This window comes from Colius striatus, unplaced genomic scaffold (genome assembly GCF_028858725.1).
Source record: "Colius striatus isolate bColStr4 unplaced genomic scaffold, bColStr4.1.hap1 scaffold_38, whole genome shotgun sequence".
Classification (NCBI taxonomy): Eukaryota; Metazoa; Chordata; class Aves; order Coliiformes; family Coliidae; genus Colius; species Colius striatus.
In genome coordinates this window covers 1,974,167-1,999,789 of record NW_026908522.1, presented here as the reverse complement: position 1 = coordinate 1,999,789, position 25,623 = coordinate 1,974,167, and the positions used below count along the sequence as shown (strand labels likewise).

The 25,623-nt window shown below is 51.1% G+C and overlaps 1 protein-coding gene and 1 pseudogene across 1 annotated transcript; both read right to left on the bottom strand.

Moving 5' to 3' along the window:
* Positions 1-1,800: 1,800 nt before the first annotated feature.
* On the bottom strand, positions 1,801-14,825 carry LOC133629327 (immunoglobulin gamma-1 heavy chain-like). Its single transcript, XM_062019973.1, is given in 9 exon segments — positions 1,801-2,087; positions 2,647-2,763; positions 3,074-3,136; positions 3,734-3,961; positions 3,964-4,002; positions 9,302-9,360; positions 13,816-13,828; positions 14,150-14,455; positions 14,768-14,825. Coding segments are annotated over 8 exon segments (882 nt in total). The 3' UTR covers positions 1,801-2,087; position 2,647.
* A 266-nt stretch (positions 14,826-15,091) lies between these two features.
* Positions 15,092-25,623, bottom strand: part of LOC133629326 (E3 ubiquitin-protein ligase RBBP6-like) — a 49,904-nt pseudogene continuing 39,372 nt past the window's right edge.

Here is a 25,623-nt window from a genome sequence, read left to right as displayed (position 1 = left end):
TGCATCTCATTTGGACTCCTGAGAACTATCCAGGAAAATGTCATTCCATGGTTTTCATGGAGACACAGAAATGGTACTCCCAATCTGAGTCTTGCCTGAGAGATTGCAAAGTGTGGAGTGCAAGATAAAAAGGTTCAGGGTGACGCCACAAAATCATGATCAAAACAATCTGCTAGTGAATGGCTTCCCCTGATACACAGTATGGTTGTAGGATGAACTAAAGTATTATGCTGGTTTTGAGTTTGTCATGCACATTTCACTTCTCTTCATACAGTGAGGGTCATCTAGGTGTGTGTAGGGACTGACTAACCTGGAAAAGCTTAATTAAACTGACCTTGCTATGCACTCTGTAGAAGCCGTCTTAAAGCCATCAGTAGAACAGTCAATATATGAAAAACCTTATTTCCCCTTCAGGATGTGGTTAACTTGTTTTTCAAACAAAGGGGGATTTAGTCTTGCCTGGTGTAACTTAGTCATAAGGTTGACCACAGCATCCTGTCTGTTGCTAGCGAGAGAAAATGAGTCGGGGGGATGTGTATGTTGGGGTCTTTTGAATAATAACCAAGTTGCTATGGAAACTGTTTTTCCATCACACCACCTTACATTAATTCCTCTTGGCCTGTTCCTAGTCTCAATGAGTGGAAAAAAACAGGATGCTTTTTTTTCTGAAATGTGCATTTTCCTTCCTCATACTCATATCAAACTGTCTTTTAACTGATTGCTCCTTAGACATGTGCCTTTCTGTTACCATGCAAAAGAAAGATGCATCAGAAAGGCCAGACCTCATTTGAATTTCTATTCTGACTGATCATTAGGTCAGTTGTGTTTCAGCAATCTCCATCTCAAAGTCATAAGAAAAAGCACAGAACAAACCACAGCATTTAGGCTTAGTAAAGCTTTCTTTTGGTCACCACTTCTGTAGCCTAAACTGCTGTGTGCCACACATTTTGCAGAAGAAATGCAGGTTTAATAAAGAAACACTTCCTTGGCTGAACATTATCTGGTTGAATTGAATCACTTCACATCCAACACAGGTCTCATCTACACTATAAAACTGCTGATGCTAAAGCTATCTAAAAATCATTAAAGCTATAAATAGCATCTCCTCTGCCTGAATTCTCTCAGCAGTAATACATCAATAACGCAACATGCCTGTAAATGCTGTTTTTAAAGGGTCATATATCTATGAGGACTGGATTTTTCAAAGCTATTGAAGCGATGTAGAGCTTTATACTAACATGTACTAATAAACCTTATACGAACTTATCGCAATAGTATCAAGCTTATTTTTTCAGACAAAATAAATTCACACAGGAGCTGTAAAAAGGTCGTGGTTATCTCCTCACACAACCTCCCGGGTCCTCCAACTTCCTTGAGGGCAGAAACCAGTTCTGCAAGGGGCCAAGTGATATCTCAAGTTGCCCAAAGATCAGGGGTGAGAAAGCCTCAGGACTTATCAGCCTTCATCTCCCGAGGCCCCAAAGACCATCACCGGGAGACACCACGCAAAGGAAAGGAAGAAAAGACCTAATTTACATGCCAAATCGGGGACAGGTTGTGTGTTTGTCTAGGTGGATAATGTCACCATATGATTTTGTGACTTTGTAACAAATATAAGTCAAGCAAGTTGCCCAGTCGGGTGGGCAAGTTTATACACCCCCTGCCCCCACCGTGCCGAATAAACATCCTTCCTTATCACTCTTGGAGCGACAGAGTCTGTTTCCGCGAGTCAGAAGCAGGTTGGATGCTGCTGTCTAGAAGTGAGAACAGTGGCGTGATCAACTTCTACTTAGCAGGGGGTTAAGAAAAAATACAGTCTCCTCAGTTCACAGAGAAAAAGAAACAGCAAAAGCAGCTACAAGTCTTGAAATGAAATCCACTGGCCAGGCAGGACTCGGCAGTACGGAAGGTCTGAAGGGGAGGGTGCTCTGTTGTCTTCTGCGTGGTTGTTGTCAGTAGATTTGACGTTGGCCGTTTGACCCGTTGTGCTGCTGGGACAAGCTCTCCAGCTGCTCTTCACAGTGCTGCTGCCTTGTTTCCACATCGGCCCTTTAATGCAACCGGGGCTACATGCCATTGTCTGACAGCTGTGAGATCAAGACAGGTAGACACTCACAAAGCTTAACCTGGACTATCTTTTGTGCCTCTTTGTATACTTTAATTTAAAAAGCCTCCCCTCTCCTCTCTCTCCTCCCACTACTTCACATGTCAGTGTTTTCAGAGCCTTGCTTTTAACCCCTTATTTGTGTTCATTTTTCTCCAGGCTTTGTGCTCTACCACTTGAAACAGTCAGTGAGATCTCTCTCAGGCATTTCTGGTAATACCTGAGTTGTTCTGGCAAAGAAAGTTTGCTGCAAAGAAAATCTGGGTACCAGACAGCAAGAACTGAGCTTTGGATATGAAAGGGGCTGTTTTCTTGGTGGTTTGGGAGTGACAATGGGACGATTTTCAGGTGGATTTTTTTGGTTGTTGTTGGGGATGAGGTTTAGATAAGCATTGTGCTTTTTCCCAGAAACCTACAAGAGTTATTTAAAGGGAGCAGGAGCAGGTGAACAGGTGTAATGACAGAGAACTACAAAAAGACAAGGGGTCATTCCTGGCATGAGCTTCCAGTTTTTCTATAGATCAAGCTATGTGCTTCCTTACCTCAGAAAAGAAACAGCTTGATGCTCATGAGTGCATTGAAGGCAATACTTTTTGCCAGCAGGACTCTCAAGCCCAACACAGTCACAGAGAGCATGTTTGTTTTCTCCCCTTCAGCATCTGTTCAGTGATAGAGAAAAGATGAGAGAGATCATGGTCTAGATTTGGATATTGTGACACTGTCAGAAAGTGGGAAAAAAACCAAACCCAAAGGTTATCGATTCAGGGGAAGATGACAGAGATACATGACAACAACATGGGAGGAGGATGTCTGTCTACACTGGGTTTTGCTTTATGATGCTTGTCTGCTGCTAAACCAGCTGCCTTTTAAAGCAGCTGTATTTTGATTCCCCTACCCCTGAGAAAATAGATTTGCATGCATTTACCACCAACATTGTCATGTATCTTCACAATCTATTAGGTAACTAACCTTGCATAGAGATGTCTGTGGTGTTGCAAATGTTCCCTGTTACTGATTCTTCAGCCTCCTTTTCTGTAGCATGATAATAAAAAAATGTTACAAATGATAGTCACATTTTTAAAAGGATTAAACACAATGTTCACATGACCCTTCCCATAGGAACACTGGGCAGTACAGCCTGAGGCTCCGCTGACCACTCACTAATTCTAAGGTTAATGAAGAGGAGGAGATTTCTCCATGCATTTGCAGAAAACAGAAGAATTATTGAATTGCTTTGGGTTTAGTGTTTGAATGAGTAAAAAAATCAATCCCCTTTTTCAAGAAAAAGAAACAAAATCCCACCACTGTAACTTTTTGCTGTGCTTACAAAGGCTATTTCAGGCTGTGCCAAGATGTTTGCTTCCAGGGGGAAACTATTTAGTCATAACTAAATGTGCATTTTTAAAAAAGACTGTGCCTTACTTTTCTCCCAAAAAAAGTAACTCCAAGTTGTTAAACAGTTCAGATTGTTTATGCTTTTAAACATCTGTCATCTCCACTTGCTCATGTACCAGATGTCTTCCCCATTTCTGCTGGTTACCCAGCACAGCACTCACTAGCAGGAGAAACAGCAAGCATCAGAAGATGCTGCCTCCAGAAATAAGCTGCAGCTGTACCACAAAACTGTACCTAGCAATGCTTCTTTGCCATCGTGTTTGGCTGTGCAAGCCACCTCTGTGCCTTTTGTTGCACTGACCACCTTAATGGTATCGTACAACCCTTCTGATGTCAAAACGGGGGTATTTTGCTCATATATGGCTTCATTAGAGGACACCTCCAAGATGACATTCTTTGTATAGAACTTCCTTGCCAAACAAGCTACTTTCTCGGTGTTGCCATCTTCTTCCAGTTTCTTGACTTCATCACAATGACTTGTGGGTCAGAACTCCTTATGTTGTCTGTAAAAAAAATAAAGCATTGTTTGGGCATGGTTTGGTTTGATTGCCAACTTGTCTGAGGTGCTGTCACTTAAAGTTCATATATACTCCAGCTGTGACTAATTCCTGGCTTTATCAATGACTAACTGCCTTTTCTTCCTCATTATTTCTTACTGCTGCTTCTAAAAGATCAGATCAAAGGCAGAGAGTAGGGGTTTTTATGGGAGCTTTCAGTTCACAGGATTCTAAGCCTCCTTTTTTCCAAAGCTCATTCTTTATTTATAAGTAAAGGACTTGCAAACCAGAAGAGAACATTTATTTATTCCCTTCCAAGAGTCAAATTATACCACTTTCTCAACAATTTAATTCCTAAAAATAACACTTTCATCAAGGACTGTCTTGCATATTCCAGAGACACAGGAGAATAACTGGTTTTCCTTAACTCTCCCTCCCCTCCCCCAAATCTTCTCCTGATGTGGCTAAAAGGTTTAACCACAGCAAGAGTAACAGGACAAAGAGATGTCAGTTTGTTGCTTCACTATTGTGCAAAGTTACCCCAATGAATGACGTTGCAGAAATGAAGTGCTGCTGCTGGACTGGGGGACAAGGTTGATCTTTTCTAGAACAAATGCTCAGATGCAAGAACGACTTTTGTCTCTAAGATGGGGAAGTAGGAGAGAAGCAATCAGAAGTCTGTGAATTGTGGATCTCCACTTCTCCAGGAGTTCCTGACAAGGTCAAGAACTTTCAGCTGTGGGGAAAGTTTTCCTCACTAGACATTGCACGTGCTGTGAGCTATTCCGACACATCAGGAGACAATGAAAAAGAGTAATACTGGTACTTGGTTCAACAAAAATTCTTTTGCTTGTTCTGAAAAGTGTGACCTTTCTCATCCATCTGCTGTGACATATTGTTTGTTCCACAGCTCCAGGGGCAGTTAGAAGTATAATGCAGAATTGGTATAATAAACTGATTTGAAGGGAAGAACAACCCGAGGCCAATGAACTTCTGATGTCCATGGACAAATCTTCTTACAAGCTTCCTTAAATTAGTGCAATAACCTTCAGAGGTAATGTTTTAGTGTTAAGAAACCAACAAACTTCAAGGCATGACAAATGTGCCCGAGCATTGGAGCTTTGAAAGAGCTTAAAAGATGCTGATAAGCTTTCAGAGGATTTGAAATCCCTGCTCTCTCATCTTTCCAAAGAGTTACTCTGAAACTTTTATATTCTTTTCTTTTTCAGTTTCGAAGGCATTTTAGAGTTCAGTTCCCAATTCCAAGCAACACACACGAATGATAAAGGTTTCACAACTGCAGAAGCCTTAATTTCAACTACACAGCAGCAGCCTTCTCAAGGAATTTCTTATGACATACAAGTAATGAAACATGATTGCTTAAACTTGAAAGAGATGTCTTTTCAGGAAACAGTGGTCTCAAAATGATTCAGTAGCCAACAAATCATTGTGATTTCTTGAAAAATAAAATATCTTTGCCCTCAGATCATAGATGGAGAAACCAGGCTGGTTCCACATACAAATGTCAGGACAAGATTAGCAACATGAATTTTGATAAAATCAAGAAACTGCAGGGAATCATCCAGCGTGCTTCCTTGCCAGACAGAGCTCAGCTTATGAAGGCTGGTTAGACAGACAAGAAAAGATTTACATGTCCAGCTTGTCAGGAGCATGCTGATGGATCTCTTTGCTAAAAAGAGGTGCATTAGGCTTTGAATTTTGCATGGCATCTGCCTTGCAGGGTGGTCAAAAGATCTTCCAGGTGTAACATTTTTCTCAATACAGGACTTTTTTAAGGTTTGATCAAGGGGCTCTGATTTTACTCTCTTTGCCACCGGTACCCCAATACTGAACAACTGAGGTGAAAGCCAAGTAGTACTCTGACATAGCTTCACCTACAGCAGATACCAAACAGGAATCAAACATTCACTGAATTCAGCTGACCTATTCAGTTTAACCCCAACTCTGAATAATTTAGTGTCAGGAGGTTGGGACGTCCCTTTTTTCTATAGTAAGTAGCAACAGGACAAGGGGTGATGGGATGAAGCTGGAACACAAAAACTTCCACTTGAGTATAAGAAAAATCTATTTTCCTGTGAGGGGAGGGAGCCCTGGCCCAGGCTGCCCAGGGAGGGTGTGGAGGCTCCTTCCTTAGAGCTCTTCAAGACTCACCTGGACATGTTCCTATGTGACCTGATCTAGGTGAACCTGCTTCAACAGGAGGGTTGGACTGGATGATCTCTAAAGGTCCCTTCTAACCCCCACCCTCTGTGATTCTGTGATTCTATGATTAAACTAGTACAGAAATGTTCATAAGGTTCCGTTCAATGCTTTTGTATATCATCCTTCTCTCGTCTCAGTGCTGTGTTTCTGATTCTGACATAATAGAAATTCTTAAGGACTTAAATGTCAGCCTGCACAGAAACTTTATTTCCCTTTAAACTGTCAAAGCATGACTTTAATACTTAAATCATCTAACTGCATATGAGAATGTAATAGATAGAAAGCCTACAGTCTAAGTAGCTACTTTAAGGCATTAGGGAGTCTGAGTTACAACTCAGACAAGGTTAGTACATAAAGGACATCTACTTGGCTCCACAGTCAGTTGAGTGCTGTTCCCAAAAACAAGCGCAGCTCTAATAGTTTAAACATGTCAATCAAAAAAGGCTCATTTTGCTATTCCTCCCACATGCATTTCCTTTCCAGGTGCTGTAACATGGTTCTGCCAGAGTCTGCTAGTCCTGTGGTTTCTTTGTTATCTGAGAAGAGGCTTTTCATTTTTTCTCATCTCCAGCATTTTTAAACAGTCAATATACTAGCAAGCTGCTTCTCTGGCATGATGCACTGGGTAAGACTTTCAGCAGGAGCAAATGTACACAGTGCAATTGTGGTTGATAAAGAGAATTATTTCCAAAAGCATCAACTGAGCCCCATTATTTTGCATTATCTGAAAACACATACACAAATCCCTACAACTGCTTGCTTTTGGGAGGGATTTATGTACATACAGGACTCTTGATGTGAGAAACAAGAGCATCATACCAGCATTTCTGTGAATGTCTGAAATGGCAACACCACTGCTCAGTCTTCCCTCTCCCTGTCTTTTGTTTCCTTCTTGCCACATTCTACTATTCTCTGTGGCATATTTTGCTTCTTTCAACATACAAACAAGCAAATATCATCTTCCAATCAACGTAGAGTGATGTTAAAATAATGGAATCTGGCAGTTTTGTCTGGCCCTACACTTGCAACTGAGGATTTGCTGGTTGGGAGGAACAAATCTTTCTCCAGAATGATAACTTTGTATTCCTTTAGCCCTTTGGAATTTGAAATGGACTTAAATTGTTCCAAAGCAGACATTTATTCCCATGCAAGACACCCAACAGACCTGGACAGATATTAGGCAGCACCTAAGGGAGTCCCAAGGCTTTCTGGAAGGAGAGCAGGATGTTTTAGATACGTAACATTACATGGGACATTTTTGCAGCACTTTAAGGACATGCAGACCTCTAAAAGCATCGTAACAAGTCTTAAGGTATGCACCTGGACGTTCAGGATAACGAAGATCTACTTAACAAATTCACCTCCTGTCCCATTATTCATACTTCCACAAAAAACCTTGGGGTGACATCCACCTATTCTTTACATCATAAAATTCCAAATAGAGCTGGGAAGAACTAAGGCTTGTTATAATCCCTGCTCATCACATTTGCATTTTCAGAGCCTAGGCAACTTCACAGCCAATTTTCTTTCATTCTAAGCAGTCTTAGACATGAGGCAGCTGTGAAAATTTAAGCCCAAGGATATTTAAGCTCCTTTCTCCTCTGTTTCCATGCCAGTGGAATTATTTACCTGGTGAAACTATGAATGTGGTGTTAGTGTCCCTTATGTTAAAGCTAAACATGAAGAGAAATAACAAAATAACTGCCATGCTCCATTCATCTCCTCTTCAGAGGAGCCTGAGGGGTGACCTCATTAATCTTTACAAATCCATAAAGGCTGGGTGTCAGGAAGATGGAGTCAGGCTCTTCTCAGTAATGTCCAATGACAGGACAAGGGGCAATGGGTATAAGCTTGAACATAAGAGGTTCCAAAGAAACAGAAGGAATAATTTCTTCACTGTGAGGGTGAGGGAGCACTGGAACAGGCTGCCTAGGTGGGTTGTAGAGTCTGGGAACATTCAAAACCCACCTGGATGAGTTCCTGTGCTTCTACTCTAGGTGGTCCTGCTCTGGCAGGGGAGTTGGACTGGATGATCTATCGAGGTCCTTTCCAACCCTTAAGAATCTGTAGTGTCAAAAACTAACTTCTTATACCAGAGAGCTAAAGATCCATCTGAAAACATCTCTCCACTGTCAACTCATGACTAAGTTGTTCATTCCTGCTCAAAATGATTCAGTGAAAATCCACTGGAGGGTAAGACACTTCACAGGAAATTTGGGCCAAATTGCTATCCAGTTAACACGTTAAGTAATGTGAGCCAGCAATGTGCCCTCGTGGCCAAGAAGGCCAATGGCACCTTGGGATGCATCAAGAAGAGTGTGGGCAGCAGGTCAAGGGAGGTTCTTCTCCCTGTCTACTCTGCCCTGGTGAGGCCTCATCTGGAGTCCTGTGTCCAGTTCTGGGCTCCTCAGTTCAAGAGGGACAGGGAAGTGCTGGAGAGAGGCCAGTGCAGGGCCACCAAGATGATCAGGGGACTGGAGCATCTTTCATACGAGAAAAGGCTGCGGGACCTGGGGCTGTTTAGTCTGGAGCAGAGGAGACTGAGGGTGGATCTCAATAGTTACAAACATCTCAATGGTGGGTATCAGGAGGTTAGGACATCCCTTTTTTCTATAGTAAGTAGCAACAGGACAAGGGGTGATGGGATGAAGCTGAAACACAAACAGTTCCACTTAAATATAAGAAAAATCTCTTTTCCTGTGAGGTGAGGGAGCCCTGGCCCAGGCTGCCCAGGGAGGGTGTGGAGGATCCTTCCTTGGAGACTGGACATGTTCCTGTGTGACCTGATCTAGGTGGTTCCTGCTTCTGCAGGGGTTTTGGACTGGATGATCTCTAAAGGTCCCTTCCAACCCCACCATTCTGTGATTCTATGAAGTAATGCACACCCAGTGCTTGGGGATGATGGAGCAATAGCAATATATAGAGGCAGCCTTCCTTAGCAGGCTCAAGCTGAGGATTCACCTGGAAACCCTGGACAGAGTGATTATTGCAGCAGAAAGTTCTTACAATGAACCCAAACTCTTAGATTCCTTCGTCCTCCTCCACATTAACAACATTTTACAAATAACATAATGACACTTACTTGGCTCAACTGTGAGAGTCGTCCCACTTCCAAAAATAAGCTTATCTGTCCTCACACTGCTGATACTTACTGCAGTCAATCACTCTTTCCTTGTGGTATTCAAAAATGTTGTAAGAACAGGGGTTGAAAAGCCAGATATTTGTCCTAATCATCCACATGTGCAATCCCATGAGGATTTCCAGATCCACATTTTCTTCCAAAACTGGAAAGGGAAAAACAATAATGAAATAGTTCAATGATTTCAAAGTGAGGACAGAATTTCCAGCTTCTACCTTTCGTCCACCTTTTAGAGACCCTTTGAGCTCTATTCCCAGGATTAATAGAAATATTAAAAGAATGTTGCATTTGCCTCCTTAATCATTTCAGTCACTCAGCTTCTTTTTTCCCCAAAATATGTTGCCTTTTTCCTCCTCTAGGTTTTTGTACAGGACCCTATGCTGTTTATATCATTGTGGTGACCCAGCCACCACAGTGATAGATTTCATTGCAAAAAACTGTCACTTCCTGCTTCTTTACTACTCAGAATTTGGATTCTAGTCATGTGACTTCTTGAGTGGTTTCTGATGCAATACACCACATAAAGAAATGTGATATCAGTAAACAGTGAAGACACATGAAAATCCAGCACTTTTAGTGCTATCTCAAAGCATTTATGACAATCTGCTTCACCTTGAACCTGGTTTCAGTTCTCAGGAGTTTATCTGAGCTCTTATCTGGGCTCTAAAAGTTGGTGTCTGAGGGTCATTTAGTGCCTTAGAAAGTCTTTATGCTGGTTTGAGACAAGGAAGCAGGCAAAATGATTGTTCATAAACACAGACTTATTGTGCACTGTTTGAGCTCAGGATCCAGAGAGGAGAAGACAATGCAGAAAAGCAGGACTGGAGCCCTGGACTTCAGGAGAGCAGAATCTGGGCTCTCCTGCTTAGAAAAATCCCATAGGTTATGGCCTGGGAAAGAAGAGGGCCCTGGAGCTGCTTGATTTTCAGAGATTAACTCCTCCAAGTTCAAGAATGTTTCATCTTGACGATGCAGCAAATGAAGAAACTTTCAAGAACATCTGTGGACCAGTTGCCCCAATCTTACCAATTTCTAACTACTTTCATTCTAAATTTCCTAACTCTTTCTGGACTCTCCAGTATTTATGGTCTCAAAACCTGTTTTCATGGGAAATAACAAACATCACATTTATGAATTGTTAAAACATTCCTTTGGATTAGCTGACAGTGGTTTGATGGAATCTGCCTTGATGTGCTAAAGCTGCTTATGCACTCAGGTATCTGATTTTTACTATCTCTTGAGTTATTTTTATAAGGGTTTTGGAAGGATTTTCCCAATTACTCCAGCACCTTTTTTTGTTTCTCAGTTTCTTTGCTCTTGTGAGCTAGATTATTTGACCACAGTGTTGGCTATTCTGTGGGCTATTATTTATTTACCTAAGCCCTTGGCTGAGCTTGAAGGGGGAAATATCTAGTTATGACTGACCAAAGCTGGCTTTTTAATTGGATCATGGAGCAGTCTCTGCATCTTCACACCCAGTTCTAAGACACAAAACGAAACAGCATTACTTCATCCTATTCACAAATCAGTGACTCCCCACTGATACAGTGGTTCCCCACTGGATTACTCCGTGTTTATTTGCATTACTGTTGTCATTACTCTTTATTGTGTTTAAGTGTTTTCTCCTCCTTATTCCCCCATTCCTCCCAGGAAAATGTTGAGATGTCTGATGTGATACTTTCAGTCTCTTGAAATGTTGGCAGAAGAAAGAGAACAAGCTCTAAATGCCTCCTGTAACAGACCTGGGTACATCCAGGTGCCTCTCTCACAGCCTTTGCCTGCTGCCAAGTCTTCCCAGAGCAGTGAGAACACACCCAGTTTGTCACTGGGCTCTCAGATGCAATTGAACAGCCTTTTCCCTTTGGGTGGCCACAGAAACACACTTGCCATCACAGCCTCCCACAAGTTGTTGCAGTACCTCTATGCCCCTTGCCAGGAAAGTCAGCTCAGAGAGGTGTAGCAAGTGCCTTGCCTTGAGGCCAGCAACAACCATCCATGATGGATTTAACCCCCCTCTTTCCAGGTCTGCTCTGGCCCTGCCTGTGTTGCAAGCACTGTGCCCTTTTCAGCCCTCTGCTGCTGCAGAAACAGGGTCGTGAAGTGACACCCTGTTTCCATGGGGCACCAGAAACCATGGTGTCTCTTTCCCCAAGATGCTGTTTGCTGATGACTCCATCAGCCTCCCACACAATCAGTTCCTTCATCTTGCTCAGAGGCCACCTGGCCAGTGTCTCTCTGCTTCAGTGAGGAGCAACAAACTGTGATCACTCCAAGGAGCAAAGACTGGAGTGATGCTGGTGTAGCATCAGACACTGGACTGGTAGGAGAACTAAATGGTTCTCTGTGAACTCAGCAGAAAAAGTTTAGCAGAGAAATAGAGCTGGCACCAGGAAGGAGGCAACACCTTCCCCTCTTCTGTGTCAGACAGGAGCTTTTTCTGATTTTCCCATTCAAAACAGTAAGTGCATCTGAAGGACAAAGCCCTTTCTTTCCCAAGCTGGGATGGTGAGGAATCCACTCTCCTGCCCCTGGAATGGCTCTGAATGAGCACAGCAAGGACAAGGACCTCTCACAGGCAAGTAGGGAACAACTACACTGCCCTCCTGAAACCTGTTTTTTTTAAGATGGGCTGCAGTGCCCCATGAGCAGTTTCCAGCCCCAGTTACACCACCAGCCCACAAGATGAGTGAGCAGCAGGTTGGTGCATCCCCATCCCACCTCTGCAGAGGCTGGTCAGATGTCCAACACTGCTGTGCCCTGCAGGGATGGCAGGAAGGGAGCCAGGGGCAGGTCAGGCTGCAGCAGCCAGCACAGCTCCACAGAGCCCTGCAGAGCACAGGGGCAAGCTCAGTTCCCAGGAAACATCAACCCTTTCACTTACCTGTGATGGGGAACATCAGCACACACACGGCAGCACACGTGGCCAGAGCTGCTCGCTCTTGCCTCTCTGCCCGCAGATCAGCTCTGCCCACATCTTCCCTGCCTCAGCTTTGGTCACTGTACTCACCCCAGGCAGTGCTACAGGCTGGGACAGAGAGGCTGGAAAGCTGCTCAGAGGGAAAAGACATGAGTGTTAATTGGCAGCAGCTGAACATGAGCCAGCGGTGTGCCCAGGTGCCCAAAAATGCCAATAGATTCCAGGCTTGGGTCAGAAATAGTGTGGCCAGCAGAACCAGTGATGGAGGTAACGCCTCTGTGAAGAACAGATTTGAGAAGGGAGGTTGTTGGTCAGTTGCAAAACTGCAGCAGCCACAGGGAGGGAGAATGTGAAAACATCTGGGCAGACCCCAAGGTCAGTGGAGAAGGAGGGGAAGGAGGGTGCTTAGGCACTGGAAGAAAGACTCCTCTGTGATATGTGGTGAGGACCATGGTGAGGCAGCTGTGCCCCTGCAGTCCATGAGGTCCTCAGGGAGCAGAGACCCACTGGCAGCCCGTGGAGGAGCCCAGGCCGCAGCGGGTGGATGCCTGCAGGAGGCTGTGACTGTGCTGGAAGCTCATCCTGGAGCGAGCTCCTGGCAGCAGCTGGGAGCCTGTGGGGAGGTGCCCGTGCAGAGCAGGTTTGTGTCAGCGCTTGTGAGCCTGGGAGGGCCCCGGGCTGGAGCAGTGTGTCCCCGTGGGACTGTTGTGGCGGTGGGTGACCCCCGCTGGGGCAGGGTGTGAGGAGCTGCCCCCATGGCAGGCCCCAGGCTGGAGCAGTCGGTGAGGAGCTGCAGCCCGTGGGAAGGAGCCACGCTGCAGCAGTTGGTGAGGGACTGTCTCCCGTGGGAGGGACCCCACAGTGCAGCAGTGGGAAGCGTGAGGAGGCCTCTCCCTGAGCAGCAGCAGCGGCAAAGTCCATCTGCGATGAACTGACCACAAGCCCCATGGTCTGCGCTGCTGGGGGGAAGGAAGGGGAGTCCTGGCCAGAGGAGGGGTGGGGGGAGGGGGTTTTCAGACGGTTTTATTTCTCATCTCCTTGCTCCTCTTTTGTAATAATCAAACCTTTTTCTCCCCAAGTTGAGTCTGTTTTGCCTGTGACGCTCACTGCTGAGTGACCTCTCTGTCCTTAACTCACAAGTGGTTTGTTCTATTTCTCTCTCTTTCCTGTCCCATTTAGGAGGGGGAGTGATTTAATGACTTGGTGGACACTGGTCTAAACTACCACAACTCACCTGGCAGCAAAACCTCTCTGGGCAAAAAGAGATGTGCTGTAGGTCCACCCCAAGTTTTCTCTGGAGCAGCACTGCACGCCGTTGCTGCTGGGATTCTGAAGATGGCCCCACAGCTCTCAAGCTGTCCCTTGCTCCTGTTACAGTCTCAGATCTGGGAAAAAAAAGCACAAATTCCCTATTCTGCTCCAAAGCTTCCAAATGACACTGTATTTCCCTCATTTTCTCTACCCAGTCCTCAGGCAGCTAAGTTGTGGGCTACACTGAGTGAGCCTGAGCCATGCCCAAAACCACAGCAAGGCTATTTACAGACCCCACCAGCTGGGCCATGGCTGGGTGGGAACCAAAGCTAACAGCAAAAACTGTTTACAAAGGCAAAAAGGTTATGGAGTGTGACAGGGGTAAGGATCAGCCTGAGACATGGGGAGATGGCAATCAGAAGGGTCAGGACAGAAAGGGACAAAACCAACTGAAATGACCCTTTCAGAATCAACACTGGAAAACTGATGCTGTAACTACACAACTCTCCGGGGAGCAGCACTGAAAAAGTGTGGGAACAGTCCCCAGTTTTGAGGCCCAGAGTTGGGGCAGTGCCAGGAGGTTTCTGCTAAAACTCATTTACATTTCCCGTCCCTGTGTGTGCGAACAGCACAGAAGTAGCGGGCAGAGTCCTGTGGGCTCAGGGCACTTAGAGACAGAGCTGTCCTAAACCGGGAATTGTCCCGGGACACAGAGGCTCGACCATTCACTGCCGGTGCACGTTGAATCAGTGATGAACTAGGGGAGATAAAGGACACCCACTCCAGCCTGCCTCCGGGTGCCTGACGGTACCATCTTATTGCGTATGTCCCGAAGTCGAAGCCGTGTCCGCGGCAGAAGAGGAGCACGGAGTCCCCGGGCGCTCGCTGCCCTCCGCCGGCCTCCACCAGCCTCAGCTGCGCCCACACGCCTGCGGACGGACGGACGGACGGAGAGCGCGGGCATCGGGCACGGCGCGCCCACGGCCCGAGGACGGGCACCCGCCGCCCCAGCGCCCCCCGCCCGGCCCGGACACAGCCGCAACAGCGGGGCAAGCCCCGCACCCGAACCCTCCCTCACCCTGCTCTTCCCTCTCTCCTTCTCACTTTCCCTCGCCCTCTCCCGGCTTCTCCTTCTCTCTCCACCCGTCCCTCTCCCTGTTCTCCCCCTCCCTGTCCCCCTCCCTCCCGCTGCCGCTGCCCCCGCCCCGGGCTCGCCGCCCTCCCCGCCCGCCGCCTCTCACCTGCCGGCCCCAAGGCCAAGCCCGAGCCCAGCAGCCACGGCCCCGGCCCGGCCGCCATCGGCGGAACCAGGGCCCGGCGGGGCCGCACACGAGCCGAGCGGAGCCGAGCTCGGGCCCGCCGCTGCCCGCCCCGTCGCCTCGGCCCCTCGCCGCCACAGCGCCCGCGCCTCTGCCCGAAGCCCGCACGGCCGCCCCGGCCCGGCCCCCCGGCGACAGGGCCCCTCCGCGCAGGAGAAGGGGCGGCGCCACAGCACCGGCGCGGGCTGGCCCCCTGCTCGGCTCCTGCGCACACGCTCAGCCCCTGCCGAACGGTGCTGGCGAGCTTCAGAGCTGCAGGAAACGAGGGGACGGTGCCGCAGATGACCCGACGGCATCAAAAGGCTGCTCCGTTCGATCGGCGCTAAGAGCCGCGGCAGAGATGTGGCGGGGGGAGACGTGCGGGAACGGACAGCATTTGCCTTCAGCACATGTGCGGCTGACAGCGCTCTGCAACGAGCGGCTGATCCAGCGCAGGGTTGTGCTGCTGATAGCCTGAGGCACCTCAGCCGGCTGCAGCAGTGGGCTGCCAGCAGCCTCACAGAGCTCAACAAGCACTTAGGACACATTGCTGCACCGGGAGCAGAACAGCCCTAAGCACCAGGACAGTCCATGCTCACCCAGCTGGAAATAGCTCTGCAGAGAAACACCTCGGGGTTGTGGTGGACACCAAAGTTTCCGTGAGCCAGCAACGTGCCCTGGCGGCAAGGGCAGCCAGCGGCATCACGGGCTTCTCCTCTCTCTACTCCTCCCTCTCCTCCCCGCCTGCGCGCCACCAACAGCCCTGCGCAAGGGACGGGCTGTCAGCCGGCAGCGGCAACTCGCGGGTGTCTCCCCGTGCCCCGCACCCCCAGCCCGCCCTGGCCCCGCTCCCATCCCCTGCCTGCAGGGATCGAGGCACGGTGCTTAAACGATCCTATACACTGCTGTTGCTCCTTGGCCTGTGCCAACCCTAAAGCTGAGGTGGGTAAAGAGAAAGTTGTTGCAATTGCCATGTGTAGTGGGTCTGGGATGGTAGTGACTTTCCACAGCAGCTCCTGCAGTGCTGTGCTTACTGTTGATATCAATACTATGACTAACGCTCGCACAGCATCAGGGCTGTCCCTCCAGCATTCCTTCCCCCACCTTCACCAATAGCTGTGGGTGGGCATGATCTTGGCACGGGCCATGGCCAGGACAGCTGACCCAGGCTGACCAAGGAGATATTCCATACCATATGACGTCAGCTCAGTAATATAAACTGCGGGAGAGGAGCAGGAAGGGGAGGCGAGATGCATTTCTGGCCTTCCCAAAGCAACTGCTACGCGTACCGCAGCCCTGCTTCTCGGGAGGTGGCCGGACATCGCTGCTGATGGGAAGTGGAGAGGAACAGCTTTATCTGCTTCTGCTTTGCTTCCCGCGCGCGGCTTTGCTGCTTCTTTATTAAACTGCTTTTATCTCAACCCACGAGACTCCCATCTTATTTCCTCCCCTTCCCTGACTTGCTGAGGAGGTGGGGGATAAAGCGGTGTGGTGGGCACCTGGCATCCAGCCAGGCTCAAACTACCACAGCGCCGGGCCGGCGGCCCTCCAGGAGTCGCTGGGGGTGGCCCTCGGGAGCAGCGCTGCAGGGCACAAGGGATCACGGGGGCTTTTTCCTGCACGGGCCTTCCCTCCCTGCACCGATGGCAGCAGAAGCGAGGAGCTTCCAGCCTCTTTGGGAACCATCCCGTGTCCCCGGCGCATCGTCACATAAAGGATGTCTCTGCTGATCTGACTTGGTGTAGAGAAGTTTGTCTGCCCCAGCACATTTGCAACAACCTCACTCAATGGAGATGAGAGAGTCTGAGGCCCCCACACACACACTTGCTGCCAGTTCATGATGAAAACCCTGGAGATTTGTTCCCCACGCATTCACAAGGTCTGTTGCAATCTTCCCGCGCAGCTGCTGGGCTGTTCCTCCTGCCCCTGCCTACATTTCTGTACTCTAGTTCCATTGGCTCTTATCTCTTTGACAACTTCCATCTCTTCTATCAGTTTCTAACCATCCTTTGACCAATTCTGTCTGTCTCTTTAGGATCACCCCAATTCAAGCTAACTTGAGGCCAGGCTGATTTGTTCAGGCTATAGGGTTTATGGCACATTCCTGCCAAATCTCTTCTCTCTGGACTGAACAACTCTCAACGGCATGTCACCATCAACTGAAGCTTTGACCTTGAACAAATATTGGAGAATGTTGACACACATTACCCACATTTTTCCTGACCCTGAACACTGATTTCCTCACACACATCACACCAGAGGGGCTTCAAATACCCTGGACACTGATTCCCTCACACACATCACACCAGAGGGGCTTCAAACACCCTGGACACTGATTCCCTCACACACATCACACCAGAGGGGCTTCAAACCTTTTATGTTCACACACTGGGCACAAATCATTTCCCACAGACACACACTGACTGTTACAGAACAGTGGGGAGAGCAGCGGGGAGGGTGCTGCAGCGGCCGGCTCTGCAGGAGGCCTCAGTTTGATCCCTCACCAGTGACCTCTCCTCTTTCCTCTCCTTCCTTCCCCTGTTGCCATGTTGGGCTCCCTGGCCTCACCTTCCCTCTGTGCCCTGAGGCGAGCCCGCCTCTGATTGGCTGCGGGGCTGTCACTGCCCTGGCTGGGCCCGCCCTCCCTGAGGCAGCGTTTTCTCTGATTGGCTGAGGAGCTGTCACTCTCTCCTGGGCTGGGCCCGCCCTCCCTGAGGCGATGATGTCTCTGATTGGCTGCGGGGCTGCCACAGCTGTGGCTGGGCCCGCCCTCCCTGGGGCGCCGCCGCCTCCGATTGGCCGCGGCGCACACGTCAATCACGGCTGTGCCCGCGTCCTGGGCTGCCATTGGCTGTGCGGGGCTCTGGCTCCCCTGTGGGCAGCCGCTGCCAGGACAGCAGCTCTGCCTCTGGGCTCGGCGCTGCCCGAGCCAGGCTGTAACAAAGACGCGATGGACGCGGAGGGACAGGAGAAAGCCCCCAGCCCTTCAGGAAGGTCTCAGAGCAGCCTGTCAGGCAGCAAGGGCTGGGAGGGTGGAACTTGGCTGGCTGACATGGATCCTAGGACCTCTCTACAAGGGTAGGACACCCGGGGCTGAGGGCTTCCTTCTATCCCTCAGCGTCCTGGCGTTTGCAGGGTGGGCTGAGCACACTCGCTGTGCACCATGAGGGACACCTCACACCGCAAAAGAGGGAAGTGGGGCAGAGCTTGGCTGGCTGAAAGGGTCCCCTGGCATCTCTCTGGAGGGGAAGGAAAGCTGCGACTGCCGGCGTTCCTCTGCCGCTCAGGCTCTGCCGCTGATTTCTTGTCTCCGAGCCCCTCCTGGCAGAGCAGCCGTCCTGCATGCGACTGACACCCCTCCCGCAGCCAAAGGGACGAGCAAAGTCTCTCACAGCCAGCCAGACTCCACATCTTGTCCCACAACACTCCAGCAAAAGACACCTTTCCCCTCAAAAACCCACCTGAACCCCACTTTTCCCCTCAAAACCTCACCCAAACGCCACTTTTCCCCTCAGAATCAGGAATTGTTTGGTGGTTAAAGCCCCTGAAGCTGCTGCAGTCCCAGCGCTCCCCACACCCTGCCCAGCCCAGCACTGACCCACGGCCTCAGCACCTCAGCCCCACGGCTTTGGGGTCCCTCCAGGGCTGGGCACTACCCCAGCTCCCTGGGCAGCCTGGCACAGGGGCTCACACCCCTCTCAGGGAAATGGTTCTGCCTCAGCTCCAGCCTCAACTCCCATCCAAACTGCACTTATTCCCCTCAAAACTCCACCAATAACTCCACTTTGCCCTCAAATCTCTACTAAACTCCCACTTTCTCCCTCAAAACTCCACCAAAAACCCACTTTTTCCCCTCAATTCTCCACTAAACTCCCACTTTCTCCTCAAAACTCCACCAAAACCCCCTTTTCCCCTCAATTCTCCACTAAACTCCCACTTTCTCCTCAAAACTCCTTGAAAACCCCACTTTTCCCCTCAAATCTCCACTAAACTCCCACTTTCTCCTCAAAACTTCTTAAAAACCCCGCTTTTTCCCCACAAAACCCCCAAAGCCCCACTTTTCCCCTCAAAACTCTAACAAACACTTTTTCCTCTAAATTCCAAGAAATCCTTTTTTTTTTTTTTCCCACAATACTCCACCAAAATCCTACTTTTTCCCTCAAAACTCCTTCAAGATATGACTTTTTCCCTCCAAAACACCACAAAAACCCCACTTTTTCCTCAAAACTCCACTGAAACCCCTTTTTTCCTCAAAACTCCATCAAAATCCCACTTTTTTACTCTGAAAGCCCCCAAACCCCCAGTTTTTCCCTCCAAACTCTGACAGAATCTCAATTTGCCTTCAAAATTGCACCACAACTCCATCAAAAACCCCCTTTTCCCCTCAAATCTCTACTACCACTTTTTCCCTCAAAACCCCTTCAAAACCCAACTTTTTCCCACCAAAACACACCTTTTCCCCTCAAAGGTCCACTGAACTCCACCTTCTCCCCTCAAAACCCCCCTTTTATCCCTTAAGACCCCAAAACCTCCCCTCTTTCCCCTCAAAACCTCCGTTTTTCCCCTCAACCTCCCCCTTTTCCCCTCAAAACCCCCTCTTTTAACCCTTAAGACCCCAAAACCTCCCATTTTCCCCTCAAAACCGCATTTTTTTTCCATCAAACCCCCATTTTCCCCTCAAAACCCCTCTTTTATCCCTTAAGACCACAAAAACTCCACAGTTTCTCCTCAAAACCCCCTTTTTGCCCTCGAAGGACCCCTTTCATCCCTTAAGATCCCCAAATCTCTCCTTTTTCTCCTCAAAACCTCCCTTTTTCCTTCTAAAACCCCCTTTTTCCTCTCAAAAACTCTTTTAACCCTTAAGACCCCAAAACTTCCCCCTTTTCCCCTCTAAACCTCCCTTTTATTCCTTAAGACCCCCAAACCCCCCTTTATCCCCTCAAAATCTCTGTTTTTCCCCTCAATGCCCCCTTTTTCCCTTCAAAACCTCTCTTTTATCCCTTAAGATCCCCAAACCTCCCTTTTTTCACCTCAAAACCACTTTTTATCCCTTAAGATCCTAAAACTCCCCCTTTTTTGCCCTCAAATCTTGCCTTTTATCCCCTAAGACCCCAAACCTTCCTTTTTCCCCTCAAAACCACCTTTTATCCCTTAAGATCCCCAATCTCCCCCCCTTTCCCCTCAAAACCCCCCTTTTATCCTTTAAGACTCCACAACTCTCCCTTTTTCCCCCAAAAGTCTCCTTTTATCCCTTAAGACCACAAAATCTCCCCTTTTTCCCCTCAAAACCCTTTTTCCCCTCAAATCCTTCGTTTTTCCCCTCACCCCAGCCCTTTTTCCCTCAAACTCAACTTTTTCCCTCAAAACTCCACCAAAACTCCCCTTTTCCCCTCAAAACTCCTCTAAACTCCCACTTTTGCCTCAAAACTTCACCAAACCTCACGTTTTGGCTCAAAACTGCCCCCAAACCCCCCTTTTTCCCCTCAATACCCCACTTTTGCCCCTCAAGACCCTCAAACACCCCATTTATCTCCTCAAAACTCCCCCAAAACCTCCCTTTTTCCCCCTCAAAACCTCTCTTATCCCTTAAGACCCCAAAACCTCCCCATTTTCTCCTCAAAACCCCCTTTATCCCCTCAAAACCCCCCTTTTCGACTCAACCCCCCCTTTTATCCCTTAAGACCCCAAAACCCCCCTTTTTCCCCTCAATACCCCTCTTTTATCCCTTAAGACCCCAAAACCCCCCTTTTCCCCTCAAAACCCCTCTTTTATCCCTTTAGACCCCAAAACCTCCCATTTTCCCCTCAAAACCTCCATTTTTCCCCTCAAACCCCCCCTTTTCCTCTCAAAACCCCTCTTTTATCCCTTAAGACCCCAAAACCCCTTTTTCCCCTCAAAACGCCCTTTTTCCCGCCTTTAGACCCAAAGCCGCCCCTTTTCCCCTCAGCGCCAGGCCCCGCCCCTCCCCTCGGCCCGTCCATTTCTCACGGGGGGGGGTGCGAAACAAACCCCCCTCATTTTATACAAAACCTTTATTCTGTAACAGTGTGTGTTGGGGTGGGGGGTCCCCCAAACCTCCCCCCGCGACCCCCCAACACTGAGAGGGGGGAGCACAGCGGGTGCCAAGGGGGGACACACACATAGGTGCCCCCCCCCCCGCCATCATCCCGAGGGCCACAATGCCGCCCCCCCCCCCCGCCTTAAATCTCTTGATCTACACAATAAATACGGCGGGGGGCGGCTCAGGCGCGGGGGAGGCAGCGGCGGGGCCAGGCCGGGGGGGCACAGGCAGCGGAACGAGCCCGCGGTGTTGAGGCAGCGGCCGGGCTGGCAGCGGGGGGGGCCCGAACACTCGTCCACGTCTGGGGAGGGCGGCGGCACAGAAGGGGTTAATGGGGTATTGGGGGGGGGGGGATGGGGAGGGGGGTGGATGGGGAGGGCTCAGGGTGCTGGGGAGGGGGTTTGGGTGCTGAGGAAGGAGTTTTGGAGGGGGGCTGGGTGCTGGGGTGGGCTGGGTGCTGGGGAGGGGGTTTGGGTGCTGGGGAGGGGGTTTAGGTGCTGGGGAAGGAGTTTTGGAGGGGGTTTGGGTGCTGAGGGAGGGGGTTTGGGTGCTGAGGAGGGCCCTGGGAGCTAGGGAGGGGATTTGGGTGCTGGGGAGGGGATTTGGGTGCTCGGGAGGGCATTTGGGTGCTGGGGAGGGGGATAGGGAGGGGGTTTGGATGCTGAGGGAGGGGGTTTGGGAGGGGGCCTGGGTGCTGAGGGAGGGGGTTTGGGTGCTGGGGAGGACTCTGGGTGCTGGGGAAGGGGACCCGAGTGCTGGGGAGGGGATCAGGGTGCTGGGGAGGGGGTTTGGGTGCTGGATTGGGCTCAGGGTGCTGGGGAGGGGGATAGGGAGGGGCTTTGGGTGCTGGGGAAGGAGTTCGGGAGGGGGTTTGGGTGCTGGGAAGGGGTTTTGGGTATTGGGGGAAGGGCTCAGGGTACTGGGGAGGGGGTTTGGGTGCTGGGGAAGGAGTTTTGGAGAGGGGCTGGGTGCTGGGGAGGGCTCTGGGTGCTGAGGGAGGGGGTTTGGGTGCTTGGGGAAGGGGTTTGGGTGCTGGGGGAGGGCTCAGGGTGCTGGGGAGGGGGATAGGGAGGGAATTTGGGTGCCGAGGAGGGAATTTGGGAGGGGGTTGGGTGCTGGGGCAGGGCTCTGGGTGCTGGGGCGGGCTCAGTCTTGAAAGGGGGCTCCTGGTGTTGGGGGGTGGTCAGGGTGCTGGGGGAGGGGTCAGTCTGGTTGGGGGGGTCAGACTGAAAGGGGGCTCAGGCTGATTTGAGGGAGTCAGGCTGGTTTGGGGGCTCAGGCTGGTGTGGAGGTGTCTGTTTTGGGGGGCTCAATCTGGTGTGGGGGTGTCTGTGTTTTGGGGGGCTCAGGCTGGTTTGGGGGGTTCAGGCTGGTTTGGGGGTGTCTGTGTTTTGGAGGGCTCAGGCTAATTTTGGGGGGCTCAGGCTGGTGTGGGGGTGTCTGTGTTTTGGAGGCTCAGGCTGGTGTGGGGGTGTCTGTGTTTTGGGGGGCTCAGGCTGGTTTGGGGGCTCAGTGTGTTTTGAGGGTCTCAGTCTGGTTTGGGGGCTCAGGCTGGTTTGAGGGCTCAGTCTGATTTGGGGGTGTCAGTGTGTTTTGGGGGGCTCAGTCTGATTTGGGGGCTCAGGTTGGTTTTGGGGGGCTCAGTGTGTTTTGGGGGACTCAGGCTGGTGTAGGGGTGTTTGTGGTTTGGGGGGCTCAGGCTGATTTGGGGGGCTCAGGCTGGTTTTGGGGGCCTCAGGCTGGTGTGGGGGTGTCTGTGTTTTGGGGGGCTCAGGCTTGTTTGGGGGGCTCAGGCTGGTGTGGGGGTGTCTGTGTTTTGGGGGGCTCAGGCTGGTGTGGGGGTGTCTCACCGACACAGTCGAGCTGCGCCGGGTCCAGCCGGTAGCCGGGGTCGCAGCTGCAGGTGAAGCCGTCGGGGAGCCGGACGCAGCGCCCGTGGCGGCACCCACTGAGCACCCCACACTCCTCCCCTGGGGCTGGGGGGGTCAGGCTGGGGGTCAGCACCCCAAAATCCACCCCCTCAGGCTGGTTTGGGGGTGTCTGTATTTTGGAGGGCTCAGGCTGGTTTTGGGGGGCTCAGGCTGGTTTGGGTGACAGTGTATTTTGGGAGGCTCAGAGTGGTGTGGGAGTGTCTGTGTTTTGGGGGGCTCAGGCTGGTTTAGGGGGCTCAGGCTGGTGTGGGGGTGTCTGTGTTTTGGGGGGCTCAGGCTGGTGTGGGGATGTCTGTGTTTTGGGGGGCTCAGGCTGGTTTTGGGGGACAGTGTGTTTTGGGGGGCTCAGGCTGGTGTGGGGGTGTCTGTGTTTTGGGGGGCTCAGGCTGGTGTGGGGGTGTCTGTGTTTTGGGGCGCTCAGGCTGGTGTGGGGGTGTCTCACCGACACAGTCGAGCTGCGCCGGGTCCAGCCGGTAGCCGGGGTCGCAGCTGCAGGTGAAGTCGTCGGGGAGCCGGACGCAGCGCCCGTGGTGGCACCCAGTGAGCACCCCACACTCCTCCCCTGGGGCTGGGGGGGTCAGGCTGGCGGTCAGCACCCCAAAATCCACCTCCCCTCCACCCCACCCCCTCCCCAAACTCACCCTCTTCCTCTTCCTTCTCCTCTTCCTCCTCCACCAAGGCTCCGTGGGCTTGGTAGGACCAGGCGTGGGGGTCGGGGTGGGGGTCAGGGTGGGGATCGGGGGGTTCATAACGGGGTCCCCGAGGTCGGTGAGGGATGAAACGTAAAGGGGGGGCCTCAAAATCATCCCCCTCGTACCGGGGGGGGGGGCTGTAAAGAGGATCGTGAGCGCCGATGCTGCCAAGCCCCGCCCCGAAGGAGTAAGGGTCGTATTCGGAACGGGGGGGCAGAGTGGAGGGGGCGAGGTGAGACCCCCCCGAAATAGTCGGGGCTGTAAGGTGGGGGTGGGGGGGGGCGTAAGGGGGGGGGTGCTCGAAGGGGGGCGCGGCATAGCCCGGGGGGCGCAGAACGCTGCACAGGAACTCGAAGTCGTCTGGGGAGGGGGGAGGAGAGAGAGAGGAGAGAGGGGGGTTATGGGGGACCCCCACACACAGTAAACGGGAATGGGAGGGGGTTGGGGGGCTGGGGAGGGGGTTGGGGTGGGGGTTTGGATGCTGGGGAGGGAGTTTGGGTGCTGGAGGTGGGCTCAGGGTGCTGGGGAGGGGGTTTGGGTGCTGGGGGAGGACTCTGGGTGCTGTGGAGAGGATTGGGGAGGGAGTTTGGGTGCTGGGGAGGGGGTTTAGGTGTTGGAGGTGGGCTCAGGGTGCTGGGGAGGGGATTGGGGAGGGGGTTTGGGTGCTGGGGAGGGGGTTTAGGTGTTGGAGGTGGGCTCAGGGTGCTGGGGAGGGGGTTGGGAGAGATCAGGGTGCTGGGGAGGGGGTTGGGAGGGCTTGGGATGCCGGGGAAGAGGATTATGTGTTGGGGGTTTGGGTGCTGGGGGTGGGCTCAGGGGGTCTGGGTGCTGGGAGGGGGTTGGGGAGGGGGTTTGGGTGCTGGGGGTGGGCTCAGGGTGCTATGGAGGGGGTTGGGGAGGGGGTTTGGGTGCTGGGGAGGGGGTTTGAGTGCTGGGGGTGGGCTCTGGGTGCTGGGAGGGGGTTTGGGTGCTGAGGGGGAGGGGGATTGGTGCTGGGGGGATAAAAACGCCCCCCAAAGGGGGCCTGAGATGGGGGGGGGTGGGGGGGTACGCGCGACCTTCTTAGTGAGGCACTTGGGGTCCCATCATGGGGGTGCATGGAGGGGTCAGCTGGATCCCTCCCATCGCCACGGGGTGAGTGGGGGATGTTGAGGGGTCCCTGTTGCTGCCCGTTCCGAAGGAAAACACAAAACAACCGAGGTCGTTTCATGCGGTGCTTTATTGAGGGCCCTAGGGACCTGAGGACTAGTGTCCAAAGTCAGAGCCCCCACTAACAGAAAATTTCAGAGAAAGATATCAGTCCCTTTGTTTTAGTAACAACTAAGGTAACAGCCAAGGTAACCTAAGGAATACGTTGACCAGGGTCTTGTAGTTCAGGTAACAGCCAAGGTAACCTAAGGAATACGTTGACCAGGGTCTTGTAGTTAAGGTAACAGCCAAGGTAACCTAAGGAATACGTTGACCAGGGTCTTGTGGCTAAGGTAACACGTCCCCATCAGGTGTGGTATGTAACTCTTGCAGTTTGATCCTTATGTGATTCAAAGGAATACTTACTTAATCCATAGGTGTATGAGTTATTGGAAGTGCTGAGCTAACTGATTGGTCTCTTACTAACTAGGTGCTTAACAAGTACTTCTGGTGGTGATAAGTGGTTCACTAAAATAATTGTGTGTGTGCAACAAGAAGGGACCTTTAGAGATGATCTAGTCCAACCTCCCATGGCAAAGCAGGTCCACCTAGATCAGGTCACACAGGAACATGTCCAGGTGTGTTGGGAAGCCCCCCAGAGAAGGCTACTCCCCACCCTCCCTGGGCAGCCTGTGCCCATGCTCCGTCACCCTGACAGTGAACTAGTTTTTCCTTAGGGTTAAATCATAGAATGATAGAATGGTAGGGGTTGGAAGGGAGCTTTCCCCTTCTCCTTGGCTCCTTGACCACTTGTGACAGTTGATTGTCACGAGCACTGTGCAGGAAGCTCCTGGCCTGTGTGTGCTTGGCTGAGTGGCTTTGCCAGCAAATATCAGGGGTGTTGAGGTCCCCGTGAGGACCGGGGATGATGATCGTGAGGCAGCTCTGAGCCGTTTCTTCGAAGGCCCTATGCACTTCTTCCTGCTC